Source organism: Vigna unguiculata, chromosome 6 (genome assembly GCF_037176805.1).
Source record: "Vigna unguiculata cultivar grain cowpea cultivar isolate G323 ecotype 2 chromosome 6, ASM3717680v1, whole genome shotgun sequence".
Taxonomy (NCBI): Eukaryota; Viridiplantae; Streptophyta; class Magnoliopsida; order Fabales; family Fabaceae; genus Vigna; species Vigna unguiculata.
Window position 1 is genome coordinate 42687606 of NC_140797.1, and position 22311 is coordinate 42709916.

Below are 22311 nucleotides of genomic sequence, written 5' to 3' on the forward strand. Positions count from 1 at the left end.
ACATTATTCTTTATTCTTCATAAATGCAAGGAACTTTTACATCAAGAACAATGCTATCATCAAATATAATTTCATTTTCTTTCTACTTCTTAATATATGATCATTTTCAGTATGCTAACTAGTAATCTTCAAAACTGGTTGAATAAAAGCACAAATAGAAAGATCACTATTATTGCTATATAATTACAAAAGAGGTTGATAATATTGTCTTAGTTAACCAATAATGAAATTTTGTTAGCAAAACATTTTCATGTTTTGGCTAAACAAGTCTGCATCTTGATTCTTTATTCCTGAAACTGTTCTTCACAGTCATCTGAGTACTCTTATGGATTAAAAAAATGAAATCTGACCCCAGAAAACTCTCTTACTGTCTGTACTGTTACTGCTACTGGAATTCACAGCTAAATTATGATCCTTTGATTATTGAATAGTCTATTATCACATGTATAAGAGGATGCAGAAACTAGTAAGCAGAACCAACTTCTCTTTTCTTAACTTCACTGAAAATCAATACAATAATACATCAAAACTCACGGAATACCCAATGAATGATCATTGCTAAAATAAGGGCTAGTTTCTACTTTTGGGGGTAGGGTATGTAATACATGGTAACAAACTTAGCACACCATAAAGCAGAAGCCATAAATCACCACATGTTGATTTGAAAATGCAGCTTCTAGAGGCTTTTATCTATCAATGACATCTTTTTTTTTTTTCATTTTTGGGTAGAAATTCATCTATGCAGAAGTTAATCAAAAGCAAGACTCAGCTACACACAAAATGTTACAATTGTGATCTGGTTAGAGATTTTCACTTCGAACAATTGCAATTTCTGCACTATGTTTTAGGAGTAATAGGTGTGGCCAGCTTGATGATCAATTCTAGTTCCCCAGACTCTACTCCACGAAGCCTTAACCAAACATTCTGCACAACCTCACCATTAACACAATTGATGCTGCTTTCACGGACAAGACAGTTTTCAGTATCAGGTATGACCTTCCTTAAGGTTGTCTCACCAGAGGACACTCGTAAGATGTCTCTTAATCTGGCTGCAGACACTAAGGGTTGAAGGTTGAGGAAAGCATTTCCCATTTTGTCATCAGCCTTCAACAGATCTTTATCAAACACTTCCTATAAAAAAAAGGAAAAAGCAAATCAGTTATACAATAACAAAAGCTAATAAACAGTAGTGCGCTGTATTCAAAGATGATAAAATATGTCTTAGATTCTTATCTTTGGTCAAAATTTATTTTAGAAACGATCTTGGTTTTCATGATGTCCTTAATCCATAATATGGGACATTATACCAGAACAAGGACAAAATTTGCCAATACAATGACAGAACAAAAATCGTTGTTTATAAAGTATAGAACTAAAGCTATATTTAGCCAAAATCTGCTGTTTGAAAAACATTACCAGAAAAATCACCAATGTATTTCACAGACACTCACTAGAGTATCTTCCTTGCAAAATAGACTACAAACTAGAGATTGAAGAAAAGAAGAATGAAGGGGTATACTCAATGTTATGGAACTTACCAAATTCAGAACTCCCAAGGGTTCTGTAAGAGTGAAATTAAGCTCTTCATTCCAAACAGGATTCAAGCAGCTGTTAATTACCTTGGTCTTTGCAGTCTGGTATAGTTTAGTAACATTTTGGGGTTAAATATGGTACATAATTTAATGTTGACAGAAACAAGCTGAAAATGAAACTGACATGTCAATCCTATTTACCTGGTTCCCTAGTTTCAGCACAACATAGGGATCACTGGTCTTGAAATCACGGATCACCAACCTTTTCCCTTGCACAACAATGACTTTTAGCAGCCCCAATTGTTCACTCATCATTTATACTCCTGCAAACAAGTTAAAACATTAATCAGAGAAGGTCTAAACCAAAGTACAAAGTATGCAGTTTCAATACTCATCATTCATTTAGGAAACAAAAACCAGAAAATGGTGGAAAATACTTCCCTTTTACAAAGAATTGCAACTTATCAACCCCAAGACAAAAATAGAAACACGTTAGTCTCATTTTTCTTTTAACCCAAATAGCCAAAAGGAAAAAGATAGAAGGGAAAAGTTAAAAAAATGAAAGTCTGATTTTTCTTTTTCCTTTCTGTTAGTAAGTTTTTTGCAGCAAAATTACCAGGAAAAGAAATCCAACGTAAGCATAATGAGAAATGAACCCAACAGAAGAATAGAATAAACCAAGTTGAAGAAGGGGGCTTTGTGGATAGAAAAATAGTTACTTTACTTCCTTTTTCTGGAAGAAAGATACTTTTCTTACCTACCCATATCAAAAGTTGAGTTTTTTCAAGTATCTAAATATTCCAAATTTGCTGTAGTAATAATAAAAGCATTTTGAGAGCAGAGAAGGAGAAGTACCGACAACAAAAACTAACAGTAACAGATCATTGAACCGAATGAGAAAAAGCAAGCGAGGAATGAAGGGTGAATTCCTCAGTAAATCCCCATTAAACAAAAGAAAGAATCATAGGAGAAGGATCCCGATCTCAAAGCCAAGTGAAGTGGGTTTGGCATTTGGCTCACTGATCCAACTCACACAAAAGAAAAAGGAAAAGGATGTATCCCTTTGGGGGAGTCAAAAGCAGAAAACAAAAGAAAGAAAGACATGAATGATGTTGGAACTTACCAATGGATAAGTGTGTGTGTGTGTGTGAGGTGGTTTGGTTTGGGAAGTGTGTTAATATATTATTTGTGTGTTGTGTTGGTGTGATTTGTGAATGAGCAAAAAGAGAAGATGATGAGACTTAAAGACAGTGGAACAACCTCTTCACCGGTAGCTACAGGTGGGTTAATGAGAAGGGTATCTGAAGACAGGAAAATGTGAGAATCACACCTGTCGGTCAAAGGATATGATTACGCATTATTAAAAGATCCACTGTGTTGGCCGCAGGATTGACCAGGCCTGGTCTTCTTCTTATATCCCACTTTCAAACTTTAGTAGATTTAAGAATTTTTTTAGTTTTAATGTTTTCTATTTTGTCCTCACCTCAAACATTTATGTGAGACTCCTCCTGACATATCTTTGGAGACAAAAGTACAAAAATTATTTTAAAATTTCAATTAAACCTACAAATCTTATGATGTATTTAAAACGTTTAAATTTAAAGAGTGATATTATAATACAACACGATTTCCCATGTTTTAGTTTTATTTAATTGTTAGGAAAGTATACTGTAGAAGTGCGTGCGCGTTTGTGACTTGGTTCAGTGCTGACTCTGACCACGCTCTCTTATTTCTTTCTTTACGTTACTCACTCGGACACTCTCAACGCGTGCGCCACAATGCTTGCTTTTCGCACAGTTCATTCATACTCTTCTCGATGATCCTTTGCCACCGTCACCATTAAACAAATCAAATTATAAATTACGCAACTTATCACGCATACCACCACCCTCTATTCTTCTTCTGTGAGAATTTCAACCATTTTTTTTAATGGTGTTTTACCAATACCATGTAACCTTAACCGAGTCCTAGTATTTTTTTAATAACATGAGTAGAAAGGTTATGGAAAGGGATGCGATACTTAGCGGTTTCCGAGTTTAAAAGTGAGTATAGACAATTTCAAAACTCGTTAGAGTGATGATGCCACTGCGTGTGATCAATGAAAAGAAATTATTAAGTAATTCGACATTTCTATACTAAGTATTATTATTATTATTTTAAATTAAAAATATTGCTTAAAAGTTAGTTGAAACCATTCCAAAACTATCTTCTTTGTTTTTCAAAAAGTGACTTAAGTTTTCGATATACAAGTAAAATCTCACTTTTCATTCGAAATATTATCATGCGAAAGATGTAAATAACATAAATCATTCATAGCCTCGAGATTTACTTACGCAAAACGGTACCTAGATTTACTAAACAGTGAGCATGGAAAACATATGATCAAAGGTATATTGTCAAACAAAACAGATACATACATTGCATCATAAGCCAAAATACCAAGTTAAGTCGGTGTGGGTGTGAAACTGGTTTCAGTTCACAAAATAAAAAACCGCAGGTTCATAAACCATGTGCAACAAAAACAAGAAGAGCGCAAGATTAGATAATCTCTGTGACGGATGCTAAGACTACATAAGTATGAAGAAACTAGAGTTACAAATACAATTATCCCCACGTATAGCTGTACATGTTGGCCCACTCAATGAAAAATCAATTGTGTTGGAGGGATGGAAACATCCTCATGAATCATATGCTAAACCTATCACCTACACTAATAATAAAAGGTCATTTAGCATAACATAGCCCTAAGAAACCCTAAAACACCACCTTTTTTTGTTTCTTTTTTCTAAACGTGGGGATGACAACTGTTATATTACATCTACAAGTGGATGCAAGAAACGCATAGAATATCTATTAGTGTGTCAATAAAATGGCAGTCATCATCCACACCTATACTTGCACTGAAACACACTAAATGCTGCCACAGTACTACTGCCACTGAAATGTTCAGAGATTTGTGCTACAACTGACAAACTGCTCACCGTTTTTGCCCTGAGCTTTTCTTTCCCGAAGGACGCCTCCATTTGCTCTGCATAAGCCATTCTTAGTGATTAGCTTAAAAATAAAATGTGCAAGATTTTTATCAGGTGAATAAAACTAGGCGCGGCAATTCTACAAAGGATGAGTAATTTACCAGGGGCTCGTCATCAGAAACTTCAGCGATTTTGGCACTATCAGGACTCGCTGACTCTATAGGTGATTTTTCCACTTCTCTAGGACTACTTTCCCCATTGCTGTCATTTTGGTTCCCTTCAGAACCTGATTCTTCTCCAATATCATTTTCTCTCAAAGCTCCTCTTGATTCATTGGCATCTATCTCTTTTGAACTACTTTCTGCACCATTATTTGGATCTCCTTGTGGGACACTCTCTTTAGAAAGCCTCCCAACATATTCCTGCTTCTCTTGATCTGATTCTTTCTTATTACTTGAGCTCTTCTCTTTCTTGGGTTTCTTTCCACGTAAAACTGATTTTGGTTTCTTGCTAATTTTCTTCCTTTTAGTTATTATTACACCAGATCCTTCGGCCTGTTCCGCTTCAGAACCACCTAGAATAGAAAATCAAACAAAATTTATAAAGAGAGCAGACAATTAATTATATTCATAGTTTGAAACTCCAAGCATAATAGTCATTTCCCAAGGTAATTGGAAAATTAAGAATTAAACATTTCACAAAAACAAGAATTCTCACAGATCATATCACATGATACATAGGTTAAGAATATTTAAGTTAAAATCTATTTTAGATTCAAAATCCCAAAGCAAAAAAAAATGAATGCAACTTAAGACTACGTTAAGAATATAAAACGGAAAGCTTTTATTAGGAAAGAAAAAGTTTATTACACAGTTAAATGAATTTGGTTGATTTAACAAAATTCATAACTAAATGAATTTGGTTACTAACATCTTCCGAGCTTTGTTCCTCTTAATCATCAAAGTGCCTAGACAAAGATTAGCTACTTCAAGTCAAAAAACATTATTTTACGAATTACAGATTTCTTTTCATGGGTACGTACGATAGATAAGAGGGAGAATCCCTGGCCAGACATTAAATTACTGTCTTGTGATCTGGTGGTAACAGGTTCTAGTCGAAGGAATAGACTCTTACAAGGGTAAGGCTGTTTTCATTTTGAGCCTTCCCTGACTTCCAAAATGTTGGGAGCATCGTGTACTAGGCTTCCCCTTTCTGGGTATAGCGGATAAAAGATAATGAGTTTTCACAAACTCCGCTGCATTCACAACACAATTATTTTCCTAACCGACAAAGATTGCTGTATCATTTGATCGGAATTAGGTAGAACACATTTCCTTTTGAGATCAAGACTGTCTATTATCTGAATGAATCTAAACCCAGATAGTTGACCCGTATTTTTTAAAGGAAATTATGAAATTATTATTATAGTAACAGACAGCAGTTGGTCAACAGCAAGCATACCACCTAGGTAAGACATGTAAACATGTTTAACATACCAATCACCTAATTCTACAGAAAACAGATGATTTAGAGCAAGCATGAAGATATATAACCTGCTAGGGGATGAGAGAGTAGTAGTTAAGTTTATATTGTATAAATGTTTTTTTAATTTCACAAAGTTGCATTGAAACAGAACTACCGGGTTTCTGCAGGTCCTGAAGCGTTAAATCCAGATCCAGTACACAAATATCACATCTAATCAATCAGGTGATGTAAAGGAAAAAAATATGTGCATCAAACCTTCTACATTGCATTACCTGAGTTAATCTCAGCTTTAGATATAACAGTATCTTCAGGGTTTGTTAACTCAGAGCTCTCTTTAGCATCCTCACGATGGAAATCAATTTTTGAGGCACCCTTTTGTCCATGTTTTACTTGCTTGCTAGGAGATTTACCATTAACTCTAAACAGCATACGATACAAGTTATAATGATAGAACATTTAATAAAATCACAAATGTACAATAGAATCTCATTTTTCTACTAACATTTGTTTTGTCTTTTTACTTTCTGAAGTACTAGAACTTCTCTGCTTCTTCCCAGTAGACCTATAAAATAATTGAGAAAAATAACCCACAAAAGATGGCAGCACATTCAGAATGGGATACAAGACGTCCAATGAAACTAGAAAAAATAAAACACGACACACTTCAATTCAATTTTTCCAAAATAGTGGAAATTTTTATATTGAGATTTACAGTGAAACATATTCCTCCAAATAACATTAAACTAAAACTAATTTGTAAAAGGGATACTTACACTTCGCGGGAAGATATAGTTTTTGACAGTTTTGGCTTCTGGAAAAAACAATGTAAAATTGTATCAAACTTCAAAGATATTTGATATCTTAGGGGAAACAGAAGAACAGCAGAAATGTCAGAGAAAGAATGAAGGCAAATGGAAAAATGGAGACCTTATTAGGTTTGCCACCCTTGTCAACAAGCTCCCATCGCTCCTTTTCCAAACTGAGCACTTCTACATCCCCATCTTCATATAATATCTTCCACATGACATGCCACAGCACAATAATGTCAGAATTGTAAATTATAGGCAGAATATTTGCACCAATTCAGAATGTAAGCTTACCACATGTTTCCTCTTTGAAGAATCATAAGACTTAACAGTGCCTTCATAAAATCTGCAGTATATCAATACATCAACATGAAACTTTAATTAGAAATCCTAGGAAGACGATAAGACATTGGGAATTTAAAAAATTTGTTTCTAGGATCAAACTAAAGAAAACATACAAAAAACAGATTAGATGTTATAAAGCAGTACACGGATAATTAATCGACAGCCAGTCAGAAATATTTAAAAGCAATTAATCTGTACAGAAGCAATCTGAAAAACTTGATAACTAGGCAAAGTAATAAAAGTGCAGTAAAAAGAAGTTAAACCCGTGAGTCATCTTTGGAGGATGTTGTCAAAAAGCTTTAGACATAACTAACAATGTATATACAATTTTTTTTCACATTTGTCTTAGATTGATAAAAACGGTGGCATCAATATACCATTTTACTACTACGACTGATCTCTCAAGATTTAATTTAAGAACTTACTTCTTATCCAAAGGCCACCAAACTTTAATTCTGCAGCCAATTAGATCTTCAGCGTCACTTTCACCTTCCTTTGTTGTGCACTATAGGAAAAAAATCAAATCAAATTAAACTAATATCCAAGAGACTCACGGGAACACACATTATAGCATGGCATAGACACACTACTTGAAAACAACAACATTGACAGCAATAGAGGTGGAGAAATTTACCTTAGCCAATCCTCCAATACTTTTTCTTTTCAGCTTTTTAGCAGATCCTGTGGATGACTTGAATTTGTCACCTTTAGACTTGTCAGTTGGCTTTGAATTATCAGGACTCTGCAAGAGGAAGCAAATAAACAAAAGTCTGCAACATGATAAATTCAACTTTAAGATCCTATAGTAGTACAAATCTGTCTGACACTAAGATTTTACCTTCAAATCATGCTCTTTAGATTTGTCATCATGATAGCTCTTGGGAGCCTTAGCTTTTGCTTGTATTGACGGCTCATTGCCTTTAACCTTTTTTCTCTTAATTGCTTTGCTATCTGTATCGGGGTTAAATTCTGCACCCGATAGCAACTTCACTCTAGAAGAGTCTTCCCCTGAACCTCTCGGTGGAGCCTTTGATGGGGTACTACTCGACCTTGATTTTCCATGGGTAAAGGAAGACCGTTTACGTTTAGGCACTGGAACCGGGGTTAAGTCTTCTCCTTTTCGCTTTTTAATTGTTGCCCGCTCTGGATCCTTCTGCAACTTCTTACTCAATGAATTTTCATGACCGTTACTAGATTCAAAATTAGTGGATAATCCCAAGTTATCTATGTTAATTTGTCTGACCACATTTAGGATATCGATATCGTTTTCAGCCTTTTTTGTTTCAGCTGGCACAGCCTTTTTCTTTTCAGCTGGCACAGCCTTTTTCTTTTCAGCTAGCACAGCCTTTTTCTTTTTAACTCTTTTGCCCTTGGTTCCCTGAGATTTTATGTCCTTTATTATTTTTCCAAGGGACATTTCTTTTCCATCTTTTTCACCGTCCTTGGAAGTGTCATCCTCAGCTAATTGAGATGAAACCTGACATATGGAAGAAACACTGTCACTTAATAAGACATCAGAAGCACTAAAAGTTTCTTTTTAACATTACCACTTGCACCAAACATACCATTTCTAATTCAAGTGATTCAAAGTGAGCCAAGACACTTTCATCAGCCAACCAGGATTTCTCTTTGCTCACCTGCCAAATGAAATTACACTAATAACCGTTTCTTTTTAATTAATAGAAATAAACCAAGATCTTACATATATTTTCAAATCGGTCAATGAAATACAAATTCGTGTTCCATGTACAATGTTAGAATCTTATACATATTTTAGAATCCTGTAGATATAATAATTGATGAGATTAGGAACAAAAAGATTGATTCTACATTTATGCTATTAGCCTAAAATAAGGTAATTAAATATTCTGTAATTACGATCACTCTGGTATAAATTGAATAGCTCTGTTGTGGTGTAGACACACATAATTGACCATATGCCTTTTTGGTTTCTCTTATCTCGACATACAATATAAAGCTTATAAAAACCTCTTACAAAATAAACCTTAAATCTCAATCTCACAAAAATTGACCTATAAGGTGAGATTTGCATCCATATATACTATAATTTGGTCACATATTTAGTCGATTTGAGATCTCTAATATAACTACATTTACGTTCCATCAAACAATAAGATGTTATCAGCTATGTAATCACAGGGAAGTGCCTTCTAAATGGAGGAAATGTATACATCAAATCTCTAGCATCACAAAAGACAAAAGTTTAATTAAATAAAAAGATCAAGCAAGTACCTTGTGCTAGGCACAAATAACAACAAAACTTACAACTTAAAACACAGACATTCAAAATGTTTTACAAAGATTAAAAGCTAATGAGGTTATATGATGCAAGCAATTGGCAATAGCAATGTTACAAATCAATCTCATTTAACAAAAGTATCTTTAAGAATTATCAACTATTTGGGATGCATTTTGTAACACTTGCCAATTTAGCATACCAGAAGGAAACTGTAAAATTTGACAAGAAAGAAGAATACCATGGGGCCACTTTCCTTCTCACATGCTTTGTATAGCATTGGTGGTAGAGAAACTGAATGAGACAACGCTTGTAAATCAACATCCTTCGCTACTAGACGATTAGTAATTGCTAACCCAAGGTCACATATGGCGTGCGAATTCTGGCCATTCATTGATCACAAATGTAAGATTACAGTCTCATTACCTTGACATTAGCAATTTTTATCTATATTGTGAAAAAAGATAATTTAGCCTCAACCTTTGATTTTGATGCATCAACCACATCTTCGGATTGCTTAATACTCCAAAAGATAGAAGTAATGGTAGATATAATTTCCTTCTCATTGTTAATAGCTACTTCTGACTTGACGTCATCATCTCTTTGCACTAGCATTGATAGTATCAAGTGTAGCTGCCTGAAAATTCAGGACAGAATGAAAATTCTGTAAGAATGAGAGTTCTCTACATGTCCCATATTTTGAAATTGTATAAACCAAATTAGTAAGTAGATAAATTGAAGTGTTACAGCCAAACAAAAAAGCTATTCATACAGACCGAACATGTTGAGGGCGTTCAAACTGGGCAAATATTTTATAAATTAACACAGGGAACTCATGATTTACTGCACGCTCAAAAGTGAGATTTAAAATTATTCCAAACTATGATTTATCTGAGTTTTTCCATAAACTGCAACAAAAACAAACTTTCAAGGAAAGTATGTTATATTATTTTAATCTGCATACAACTCCAATAAGCATTATTAGTAATACAAATCATAACATCAGTATACAGCACACTAAGGGTGCGTTTGGGACAGCCACAAAAAAATTCAATAATTGATAATAACTATAATCGACTATTGTTATAATCAATTTTTTCTTTGGACAAGTTTGCTTAAAAGTTTATTTTTAAGATAATTAATCTTGCTTGGATGCAACAAAAAAAATCAGCTATTAAAATGAAGAAAAAAAAAACATGAATGAAATTGAAAGAGAAAAATAATTTCTGGAAAATAATAAATACGCTACAATTTTCAAAATCATAAAACCATCTTATTTTTTTGGAAAGAAAAAAAAAACAAAACTACAATTTAAGCTATTAACATACAGCTGAAATATGAAAGCAAAGTCAACCTACCCTACCCACCCCCACAGCCGAGGTGAAGAAACAAACATGATTATTTCTAAAAATTAAGTAGTCCCAAAACATAGGCTAAATATTTTTCCAAAGTGATTTAGGTCTAACTTAACCTTAAACAAGCTTGTAAAACAGGGACTACCCTCATTTATACACTGTATTTTGACATATCTCTAGTTAATATGGGACTTGGGTTTTTCCCTATACACCCTCTCACGTCCAGCATTACTGGGCTTGGTATATGGATAAAGCTGAAGATCTCACATTGACTAGAAATATGACTAAACTATAATACATAATTGAGTGCAAACCTCATCTTACAAACCAGTTTTATGAGGTTGAACTGGACTTAAAGTCTGTTTTCTAAGATGTATCAAAGTTTATCCTAACACATTTGTGGAGCCTATCACACCACCCACTATCAAACCACCCACAAATATTTAGCATACCATGTTCTAGATGTCCAATCCAAGACGTGTTAGAAATCTCACATTAACTAGAGATATAATCAAATTATAATATATAAGTGAGTCCAAACTTCACCTTGCAAACCTGTTTTGTAAGGTTGAATCAAACTTAAAGTTTACTTTCTAAGAGATAACAAGGTGAGTGGCCCTTTCAATAGATCTTGGATAAAATTTGATATCATCTTATAATGTAGTTTAGGTCTAAATTTATCCTACAAAACTGGCTAGCAAGAGAAGAATTGTCCTCACTTATTGACACTACCTCTAGTTAATGTACGACTTAGGTTTTCTCCGATAAATACGTATCCAGTTCAGATATGTCGAACATGGATGAAATAGTACCTGTATAGATTATCGTATGCTTCAACAGTCTTACAGTCATCAATATTGGGGCAGGATATGTTAGCAAGGGCATGAACTAGGTATGCAAGGATGTATTCAGGGTAAGTTGTCAAGGAATTTGCATCTGATTGTCCAGAAAGCTGCCAAGCCCTGGTTTGGTGATGCATGTGAATAATGTCATTCAGGTTCTGCTTGTCCTGCATTAACAAGCACAAGTCATCATTAAGACAAAATTGACATCAAAGCAAGTAAATATTGCAATTGCAAAAAGGAATGAGTCAAACAAAATATTACCTCTGCAAACTCCTCTGGCTTGGAATCCTTGGATCCAAATATGTTGAATATAAAAGCACATGCATATTTGGTATCTAAAAGGTTGTCCTTTATATATTGATGAACTTTGCTTAAGAAAACCTTCTTAGCTTGAGGGAAGCCAATCTATCAGACCGAAAAGAAGATAGAGAAGCAGTTATTTATACATTGAAATGAAATTTTCAACAAACCAATTCAGCCTACATTTAATTTTGTCTTGGCAATAAATGTGGAGAACAAATCAAAATGCTACATAAGATATTAACTATACAGAAGGAAGAACATACCTCTGTTACTCTTAGAGTTAAGTGGAAAATATCAACAGGTATCTTGTGATCCCAGAGCCTTGATAAACGAAGGACTGCCTTTGCAGAAGCAAGCCGCAAATGGGCCTTATCAACTGAGCTGCAAGAGGGCATAAATGAGAACGAAGTGGCATCTAAGCCACAGAACCATTTGAAATGAAAAAGAGAAAAACTGAAAATTCTCAGATAAGTTAACCAAAACATCTAGCTCTGTGAAGCTGATATACCTTGACTGTAGTTCCTTTGATATTTCACCATAAGACAGTATGTTTCTCAGGATACCCAGAAGACCATCTATACCAGGACGAACATGAGCATCTTTGGCTGGCAAGTAGCTTTTCACTAGGGTTTTGATGCCATATATCTGCAGTAAAGAAAGAAGGAAAAAAGGGTCAATATGAAAACCTACTAGAACTATCCAATGAATCAAATTATAGAATACAGATACCATCCAAAGCATCTAAAGAATCAGAATAGAATATCGTCCTACCTTCAAAACACAAAGATCGCTTCTATCGTCCCAAGATATTCTTGAGTGATCTTCTTTCTGAAACCATGATAAAAGCATTTAAATAGAAACTAATTACTTCCATAATTTTATTTTAAAGGAGCACACATGGAATTTGAAAGGCTTACACTATCACTTTTCAGAATCTTGTTGATTATAAATGCTTCAATTTCACTTTCTCTAGTTTCGAATACAGGCATTGCAGTCTGTGCTATACACCCCAGAGACTGTAATACTGCAGGTAGATGTGTTTTCTCTTCCAGCATATCTACAAGTCTCTGCATATAAGGTGAGAACAATCAAAATATATAAAAAATCACAAATACAGGGAAAATGACCTACTTCCTTTGAGACCCAAATTACTTTACACCCTTCTTTGTTGGAAAACTACCTCTAACTCCCATACTTTAAATATTGTTCTAGAACTTCGACACCTTCACTTTCTAAAAAATCACACATAGACACCCCTTACTTTCTATGTACAGACCATATAGACCCCTTTAAAAATGACAAAGCCCAGGAGCTAGGTGTAATTTTTCAAACAAGAAGGGTTTACATGTAATTAACACTAATTGGAGGTCAGCATAATTATCCTGTAACAAATAATTTAAATAAACCTTGTACAGAACAGAAAGAGACTTGAGGCCATCGTCCTTTGTAATTGCAGCCAGAGCGTGAACAGCATACTTGGCTTGTATTTGACTTCCTTCTAAACATAATCTCTCCAACATAAGGTCTACAGAACTGCTTGAAACAAGGAGCAATAGGAATGTTATAAATGAAAATGGATATAAAAGAGTCATCAAATTTAACAGTATAGTCTCCCAATAAGGTCTACAAAATTGCATGGTACAAGGAATAATAAGAATATTATAAAAGAAAGTGGATCTAAGAGTTATAAAATTAAAAGTGACACCTTGATGTAACTGCGAGCTGTTCACGAATAGTACCACCAGCCTTTGCCAAAACATTCAGAACACCCTCTTTAATCATATCACTATTATCCTTAAGTAAATTCACCAGCTCCACCTCAGTGCCACTAAAAAGATATGGACAGAATCTAGAAATTATCTGCATCTCATCATTAGTCAACCAGAAAGTTAGTGTTAGAGATATGATTTGATTAGAAAACGAGATTCCAGTATTTTAATTTTCCTGTCCAAGATGACTGAAAACATGATATTGCTTGATGACAAAATCATGCAAGCATAAGAAATAATAGAAAGGGGCACAGCGAAAACACAAGCATCCAAACTGACAACGCTGTTTTAAAATATTGATAAATCATTATTCGGACTTCTAACAGCTTATGTATAAGAGATGAATATGCTTCTTGATGCCTCTATAAAAAGACGCACAAACCTTGCCACACCATTCCCACAATCTAAATTCTAATCATAAAGTATTCGTTTCTTCACCAGTTTGAGCTTAAAGGGATTCTATATGTGAAACTATGTTAGAAATATCAAGAAACTTAAGTTCCAGGGCTGAAGTAATCATCCACTGGCAAATACATAAAGCTTTGCAATCTGGAAAAGCTATATAAAAGTTTAGGATTTATTTCTTTGCCACCCCTACCCTCCCTACTGCAATGAACTAAAGTGAAAATTGTTTAGCATATCCAATACACAATATAAATATCGAAAAAACAAGTGCAAAAAGTCAATAAACCTAGAAAGGGCATATTCTTACCACTAGTATGTTCATACAATATTGTACATGCTGATCATTCTCTGAGGATTTATTTGTGATGATTTCTGAAAGAACAGCCTTCACATGCTCCTTGTTGAAAAGTAAATAGGAACACTTTATATAAAGGGTATTCAGAAATTCATAGAGCTCATGATTTTCACCGAGTATTTTAAGGAAATGATCCTGGAGATAAAAAGCAAATAAATAGCTATCATCAGTAAATAACAAACTACAAATTACAGTTCCTTTCTTTCTATTATAGAAAAATAAATAAATAAAAGAGCAGTTAGTCCAAACCATAATGAGATATTACCATTTGGATGTTCAAATACTACTCTCCTAAGTCCTAATAGACTCCCAAAGTTAAGAGCTCATTGAAATTACAATCTATGTAGTTCATCCAATTGGCCCCTTCTTAAAAAAGTTCATACAAGTAACAGAAACAAAGTTATAGAGACACGGTGAAATGCATTAGCAACAAGTTCTGAAGCTTATAAATCTATCCCACAGGATTTGGGTCAAAGACAAATTCCCATGCAGTTGCAGCTATAACTACCCCAATCAGTATGTCTAAACCATATCTACAAGTTTTAGATTATATTACCCTATATTCACGAGTTTGATGGAAGCTAGTATTTGGATCAACAAGATCTGTCAAAATTTTCCAGAGATTAGGATCTTGTAATTGATCAAGAATCTGGAAACTCTCTTCTGCCTTTGTTGGGTCAGCAAATGAACGAGACATTACACGGAAACAGAACACGATCTTTTTTTGGACCTCAGGAATGTCTTTCCCCTGCATTTAAATGAGATCAAGCCCATTTTCACATCAAATATCCTCTGAAAGTTCATCTTTCCAACATCCACAGTAACATACCTGATTAGTCTGCCTCAGAGCTAAATACTTCCGCATTTCTTCCTGTAATCTGGTACCAAGTTGCACCATGAAAAGTAAAAATTTGAGACACCAGGCGGAATATAAGCCATTCAGTGGTAAAAAAAATGTACCTTTGTTTTTGTTCAAGTATCTTTTCAAGAGCCTTGGCCTCCACTTTATCAAATCTAGAGAAAATCCCAACCCAATGTTTAACTATATCATTGATTGAAAAATCTGATGGAAACAAGGATTCACAAAGAATTGACTCAATTATATCCCATCTGCAGAATGAAAAGTTAACAAAAGAAATATCAATAACTAACATTTTATTCCTAAGGCAAAAAAATAACAAGAAAATTAAAGCATATGGAAAAGAAAGAAACAAGCTTAGAGGCTACAATAGTTTAGACAACCATAACTTTCCAGTTTGTAAAAGTATGTTGATACTGGAAGAAAAAATATCAGAAGCAGAAAAATACATAAATCAAAGCAATGAACAACTGGAAAGTCATTGATCTAGTACACCAAAGCCTTTCTGAATGATAGGTTATCTATAAGGAGGGGCCATTTGAAATTTTACAACTATTTCAATCTTGATATTCTCTAGATAAAAATAGAGATTTTAAATTTCATGCACAGTCATTGTACAATATTTTGCACCATAAACCAATATTTTATTAGTAGCCTGTTTAATGAGTTTGACTATGTTAAGAATTGCTAGAGAAGTTAAAGTTATTAATGACTTACAATTTTATTTTATTTTTTTGTAAGCAAACTTACAAAAAATTGTTATATGGGTAGTGAATCAAAATTAAATTAAAAAATGTATTCATAAAGAAAAACATAGCATGCTAATACTAACAAAAACATATATTAAAAATGATCTTCAGTTATTTACTCCAAGATACTCATATCTAAAAATGATCTTCACCATGTAAGAAAAGAAGCTGCCATTAGTGGTGTTACAACCAGTTTTAAAAGACTTCTACTTTCTCAATAATCTGAGGTGTTAGCTAAAGAGTATGTAGCTTCAGATGAAGAGTGCATTCAAACTTACAACTAGAAATTAATTTTAAGAAACTAATTGGTCTGTCCTTATTCTATTCTCAATAACAGTAGTGGATTGTGCTCCCATTAACATCATATGAAAATGTAAAAAGCCTTCATACAAAAAATAAATAAATTACCACAAGGCAAATAATGACAGAGATATAACATAACCAAATATCTTATGCAGCATCAGTGTTTCACCTGAAATCTTTGTCATAGAAACATCGAATGATCTTCCCTGGAATCCAGTCATATTCACTGGGATTAGCTGTGTTGGAACTATTCTCACAAAAAACTCGATATATCTCAGTCAATCTTTCCATAGTATACTTTTTAACAAGTAGCTGGAAATGTAAAGCCAGACAAGGATTTAGATGTGGTAAGTTAAATAATCAGAATTTAGAGAGAATGTTAGGCAATGGGTAATTTAGATCAGAGAGGTATACATACAGATTTATCACAAAGCCTCTCAGCGACAAGTTTCACAGTTTCATGAGGGACTGCATTTAGGGTATGGCATGCTACATCACAGATAACACCCACAACTTGCTTTCGAAATTCATCATCAGAATCCAGCAGTCGATCAGAAAGGGCAGCTAAAAAGGTGTACCCAAATGAATTTAGAAGATATAAAAAAAAATATAAAAATCTGGGACTGAATATCTTGTACATGCATCCAATGGACTCACAGATAATTTGAGGAGCTTCAGCCCTTAAAGGATTTGACAGCAGACAACTCTTTACATGCTCAAGGACAGACATGCGAACCACAAAATCTCTATCAGTCAATCTCTTTAAAAACTCTGAAAATGTAGTCTGAAGTGCTTCAGCAATGGAGGATCCAGGAAGAGCAATTATATCCCCAACCAAGTTCACTGCTTTCAAACGAGTTTCCAGCTTGTCAGTCTGCAAATGTTCAATTACAAATGAGAATCCGGCATCAAATGTGAATATCAGTCAAAAGTATAACAATCTATGACACACTAAATTTGATAGGGAATAAAAAGATGCAAAAGAGACTCTTAGCAATGGTGAGATCTTTTTCCTAGTCCTGTTCGTTTTCATTCAAACAATAAAATCACCCCTTTCCATTCTCTGTTTTCTGTCTTGGGTTCTTGTCAGAAACTCAAATTCTAAAGCACAGCTATTTACAAAGCATAACATGATATCATTAAATTTACATAATGAAACTTCTTTACAGTAGCATCAAGGTCGTTTTAATGGAAATAATTTAGAAACCACGTAGAGCATCACAAAAATCAATAAATCAGTATTCACCATTAGCTCTCTTGTGACATAAGGAAAAACTTCATATAGGATCTGAGGAGCCCAGCAATAGAGATCATAGATAACTTCATGGTATTGAACTTGACTGTTCATTTCCTGGCTGTCTTCTGATATGAATGATAGTAAAAATTGTTGGATACTCGGTTCAAGTTTTTCCATGCATTGCTGTATGATATTCATGGAAAGCTTCCTCGCAGCTCCAGAAACATCCTGGAATAAACAAAATTCAGACAATCATGTTCACTATATAGTATTAAAGATGATACATAAGACAACATTCATTCTCTAAGTGCATCAGCTACTTCCTATAACAGGAAAAGAAATTATATAAGAAAAAGTACTCACTCTTTTGTCACGGCCTAGTGTAGACAGTAGAATAGACAAAAGATCCGGATGTACATCCTCACTTTCTTCTAAAAGAACAGCCATTATAGTTTGCATGGATGACAGAACATTCTCTGGATGATCATCTCTGTGCATGAAATAAAGTACACAGGTATCATTCATTGATCTAAAGAGAATTTTTAATCAAGAAAAGTACTATGGAAATGTGACATTTGAAAAGTACTACTTAAGAACTTCAAAGTTAACATCACACAACACAGAAGTACTACTCAATAAATATGCTTGATAAATCAAAATTAGACAATACAAAGAATTGGTAGAATAATTAGTAATAGATAAAAAAACAGTCATCATCAAATAAAGAAGCAATCAATCTAAGTACACAAATACTAGTGTTATACATAGCATAGTTGTAGGTAATATCCCACATAAAATATCCCAATGTAATGTAAAATATCCCACAGCAAGCAATAGAATGAGAGATATTAGTTTCACTACTTCAGAATTACAATATTTGCTTCTCCATTCCAAAACATCACATTCAAAGTATACAAATATTTCAGTTTCTGCATATCTAATCATCTTAAATTCATTTTCTCTTTTCTTTTATCAGAAATAGAACAGAACCTTTCAGGGAAATATAACTCTTTGTAATGAGCTCACACCTTCAACTAAGTAAAAGACTTTGTGATTGTTAGATATTCTTTAGATATTGTTTGATATTGTTAAGATATTGTTAGATATTTTTAATCACAATATCAAACAATATCTTCTATTTACTCTATTTATTTTTAGTTACTCTTTTTAGTAGTACATCTCTCTATTATAAATAGATTACTCTATGTGTGATTTATACACAAAGGAGATTAATCTCAAACTCTATTTTCTCTATATTCAACAGTGATAAACCAACCTGGCAACTGCAAAGAAAGTACTGAACATTTCATTCACTAGATCATCACATTCAAGATCCAGCATTACAACACAGGATCTATATTTTGCCAGAGTCTCCAGTATAGCAACTCTCCGATCAAAGGATGGGCCACTTGTATCACTCAGACCACTAAAAGTGCCCACAATCAACTGAAATATATCCTGCAAAGTGATATAATGATGATTAGGATGAAGGAGACTATGTTCCCAACTACATTTGCCTTCTTGTTTGACTAAAAGTAAAGGGGTACTTCAAATTATTTTTTCAGATAACCAGAATAAATGAAAGATACCTTTAGAACATCATCACTGTAAGGAGCTTCAGGTGCGGTGATTCGAGTAATCTCACAAACACATATTGCAACTAGAAGCTTGACATCACTATCCTCGTGTTTTAGCAGTTCTGGCTTAACAATTGCATTAAAAAAGGGCTTCATTGACTCCAATGCCGAAGCTGATGGTGATTGATCCAAGTCAGTAAGGCATGATGCAGCTTGCTGCAGATAGAACCACATTTTGTTTAGGGAGGTTAGTAGTTGCCAATAAAAAAATATTGCTTTTGGAAAAGCAAATTTTAATGCAGCACAGCAGTAACATAAGTAAAGAATAATGGAAATTTGCAGCACACATTTGATCATTTTGGCCTGCATTATATGCCTGTGAACTAGTTTTAATTGTCAAGAGAAAACTTGATTTTCTGTTTTTTTTTTGGTGATACCACACATTCATTATGCCGTAGGAAAATAGAAAATCCATAACATAGAGATACTATGACCCACTGAGAAGTCCATACTTTTCAACACCTTACAGTAATGTTGATCAGAAAGAAAGAAATTTCTATAAAAACTTAAAAAAAACGTATTATTTGTTATGATTAGAGAGTAGATCCAGAATTAGAAGAGTAGCTTGGTAAGAAAGAATTGGATTGAGACTGTGTCATATGTCCATAAGACCTACCTAAAGTGAGCCTTAATACGTTTGTTAACTTTCTCTCTTCACGTTGTGATTGCTTTATCAACAAGGACCTAGGATTTTGAGACTAAACTACTATTACTAGTCACTAACCATATGGTTACCAACTAACAGGAACAGCACACACATTGAACCACATCAAGCCTTATCCATATACTGCCTTAAAAGGATCCTCAGGTTTTTCCAAGAAGATAACATTTAAGGAACTACAGATCTAATAGCCTTCCTAAGCAAAACACCGAATTTACTGCCATCATGTTGTGTTGGGAACCAGTCAATATGTTTGATACAGTACATGTAAACTAGTTAGATCTTAAGATTGATACTAATATCATTCAGCAAGTGTGATGCTACATCTTCCTAATTCAATGCTTTAGGTGAGGGAGGAGGGTATCCTTCTTAATTTATCTCATACTCCAACTCTAGTAAACAACACTTTCAACCTTAAATACACTTGAAATGGAACTTCAACCATAATTCATTCATACATGCCAAATTCCATCACGTTAATTAGAATAAACCAGGCCTCAGTAAAGTAAGCAATTTGAATAAGTATCTTCGTTTTAACTTCTAATCCCACCATCTTGGTGAAAATTTGCATATTCAGTAGCTTCATCTTTTTCCACTAATCCATCCAAAATATCCACAGATTTATTAAACTTATCTACAGCACAAGACAAAACCAACTTAACAAACACAGAAAATAGACCTAAAGCCCCTTCAAAAACCATTCACAAACTAACCGGACTCAAAAGCCACTCTAGAAACACGCTTCAAATAACCAAAGTCCTACATAAAACACACTCAATCTCCCAATTGTTCCTCTCAATTTCAAAAGACCAACTACCAAAACCCAAATCCTCAACTAATTACAAACCACCTACACGAAGAACCACAAAAACGGAGACCTATACACGCATTTGAACTCAATTCACTCGTTCAAACAGACAAATCAACTTAACCGAGAATACGTGTCACAGTTTTCCTGACCTGAACTCCCCAAACAGAAAATAACGAACATAACTAACCACAAAAAACAAAAAAGAGTTCGAAATTTCCGTAAAAAAAACGAAATTCTCGAAGCTGGCCTAAACCAATTTCGAAACGAAGCAGCGAGAAACTCGGAGACACACACCTGCAAGAGCTCGATGAGAGCGTCATGGGAGGAGGGAAGAGATTCGAGCTTGGATCCCAGCTCCTCGAGCAGAAGGTGTGGCTTCTGAGCCATGTTACGCAAAACGACGTCGTTTCAGCTACTAGCGTGCAGTTTCATAGAGTTTGGACTAGGCTAAGAGCCGAGGGAAGAAGAAGAAAGTGAAGGAAGCAGTGTGAAAATAAGAAAAAGAGAAGGGTTTGCCCCGCTTCTCTCTCTATCTTGTTTTTGTGTTGCGTTGTGAAGTTCGATTTTCGAACAGCGAAGCCAAATCCAAATCTAAGCCAAACTTCACGCGCTGACTTTTTTACCTTTTTGTTTTGCAGTTGTGACCTCTGATTTTACTCGTATTTCCGAAACCTCCCGTTTCTGCCCCGCGCGTCTTGCAATTGCGCCCCTCTCATAATTGGTCTTCTTTGAGAAAGTACGTAAATAACACAAGGGACAATTTTAATGAAGTTAACCTTTTTTTTCCGAAATAGAAGTGTGATTGAGAAGTAGTGTTTTTAGTTGCCGTCACTCGCATACTGTACTCAGTTTTCGGAACATGCATTTATCAGACAATGTTAAACCGTGAACAATCTTAATTACTGCGAAAACCTTTTTAAAAATATTGCTGTCAAAATACCACGAATCTTCTTTTAAATTTTTAAATTTATTTTTTTTAAAACTAAACATTTAAGAAATTGCATTTTTGTTAAATGAATAAAGATGTAAAATCTAAGCTTGGGATTGTGTTTAGATTTTTTCTGAAAAACACATTTTTTAGCAAAAATAAATTTCTTCCCACTTTATTTATGACACTTTTAGTGTTTATGAAAAACTTTTGACAAATAAATTATACAAAATTCTGAGTTATGAATTCCTTTCGAGGTTTCTTCGTACACTTTTCGAATTTATAACTCTCTTAATATGTTAATGTCTAAATCTCCTTCAATTTCTCTCGTAACAAAGTCTACATCTTTTGTCATCCCCGTAGAAATTGTTTGGGTAACTATTGAAATTAAGACGAATCATCTCCAAACACACAATTCTAAATATATAATGCCATATGTACTAATTTATAATATTTAAAGAGTTTATTTGAGATTTCCTAAAAAAAAAACATTTAATTTCTTTAACAAAAAAAAACACTGCACTTTTTAAATGTTTATTGAAAGTTTTTTGAAAAGTAAAAGTCAATAATAGCTTGAAAACACATTTGTGATGATTTTATATAATTAGGAGGTGATTATTTATTGTTGAGAAGAGTAAGTCCGTCCTCACATTTGAAGATGATTTGTGTTGATTTCCTATAACGTACACATGACATT

The 22311-nt window shown here is 34.0% G+C and overlaps 2 protein-coding genes across 5 annotated transcripts; both read right to left on the reverse strand.

The window, feature by feature from the left end:
* Nucleotides 1–744: 744 nt before the first annotated feature.
* LOC114188265 (Calcium-dependent lipid-binding (CaLB domain) family protein) lies at nt 745–2803 on the reverse strand. Of its 4 annotated transcripts, XM_085674862.1 has the most exons (5): nt 2656–2718; nt 1928–1992; nt 1734–1855; nt 1539–1634; nt 745–1131 (listed from the first exon to the last, which is right to left on the reverse strand). In XM_085674862.1, the coding sequence occupies exons 3-5, from the start codon at nt 1845–1847 to the stop codon at nt 838–840; spliced, it is 504 nt and encodes a 167-aa protein (XP_085530988.1). In that variant the 5' UTR covers nt 1848–1855; nt 1928–1992; nt 2656–2718; the 3' UTR covers nt 745–837. The 4 variants fall into 4 exon arrangements, with proteins under 4 accessions (XP_085530988.1, XP_027932652.2, XP_027932654.2 ...); XM_028076851.2 differs by lacking the exon at nt 1928–1992 and having other exon boundaries at nt 2656–2803; XM_028076853.2 differs by lacking the exon at nt 1928–1992 and having other exon boundaries at nt 2388–2741.
* A 1240-nt stretch (nt 2804–4043) lies between these two features.
* On the reverse strand, nt 4044–21262 carry LOC114189183 (sister chromatid cohesion protein PDS5 homolog A-like). The gene is made up of 33 exons (XM_028077889.2): nt 20981–21262; nt 19167–19370; nt 18854–19035; nt 17941–18067; nt 17587–17805; nt 16998–17214; nt 16759–16904; nt 16510–16652; nt 15390–15539; nt 15259–15307; nt 14986–15177; nt 14382–14564; nt 13606–13760; nt 13307–13433; nt 12818–12967; nt 12672–12728; nt 12409–12545; nt 12164–12281; nt 11859–12002; nt 11565–11761; nt 9878–10034; nt 9639–9779; nt 8706–8777; nt 7979–8617; nt 7775–7882; nt 7566–7645; nt 7090–7141; nt 6917–7003; nt 6763–6800; nt 6492–6551; nt 6262–6407; nt 4666–5078; nt 4044–4560 (listed from the first exon to the last, which is right to left on the reverse strand). The coding sequence occupies exons 1-33, from the start codon at nt 21071–21073 to the stop codon at nt 4510–4512; spliced, it is 5034 nt and encodes a 1677-aa protein (XP_027933690.2). The 5' UTR covers nt 21074–21262; the 3' UTR covers nt 4044–4509.
* Between the last annotated feature and the right edge of the window lie 1049 nt (nt 21263–22311).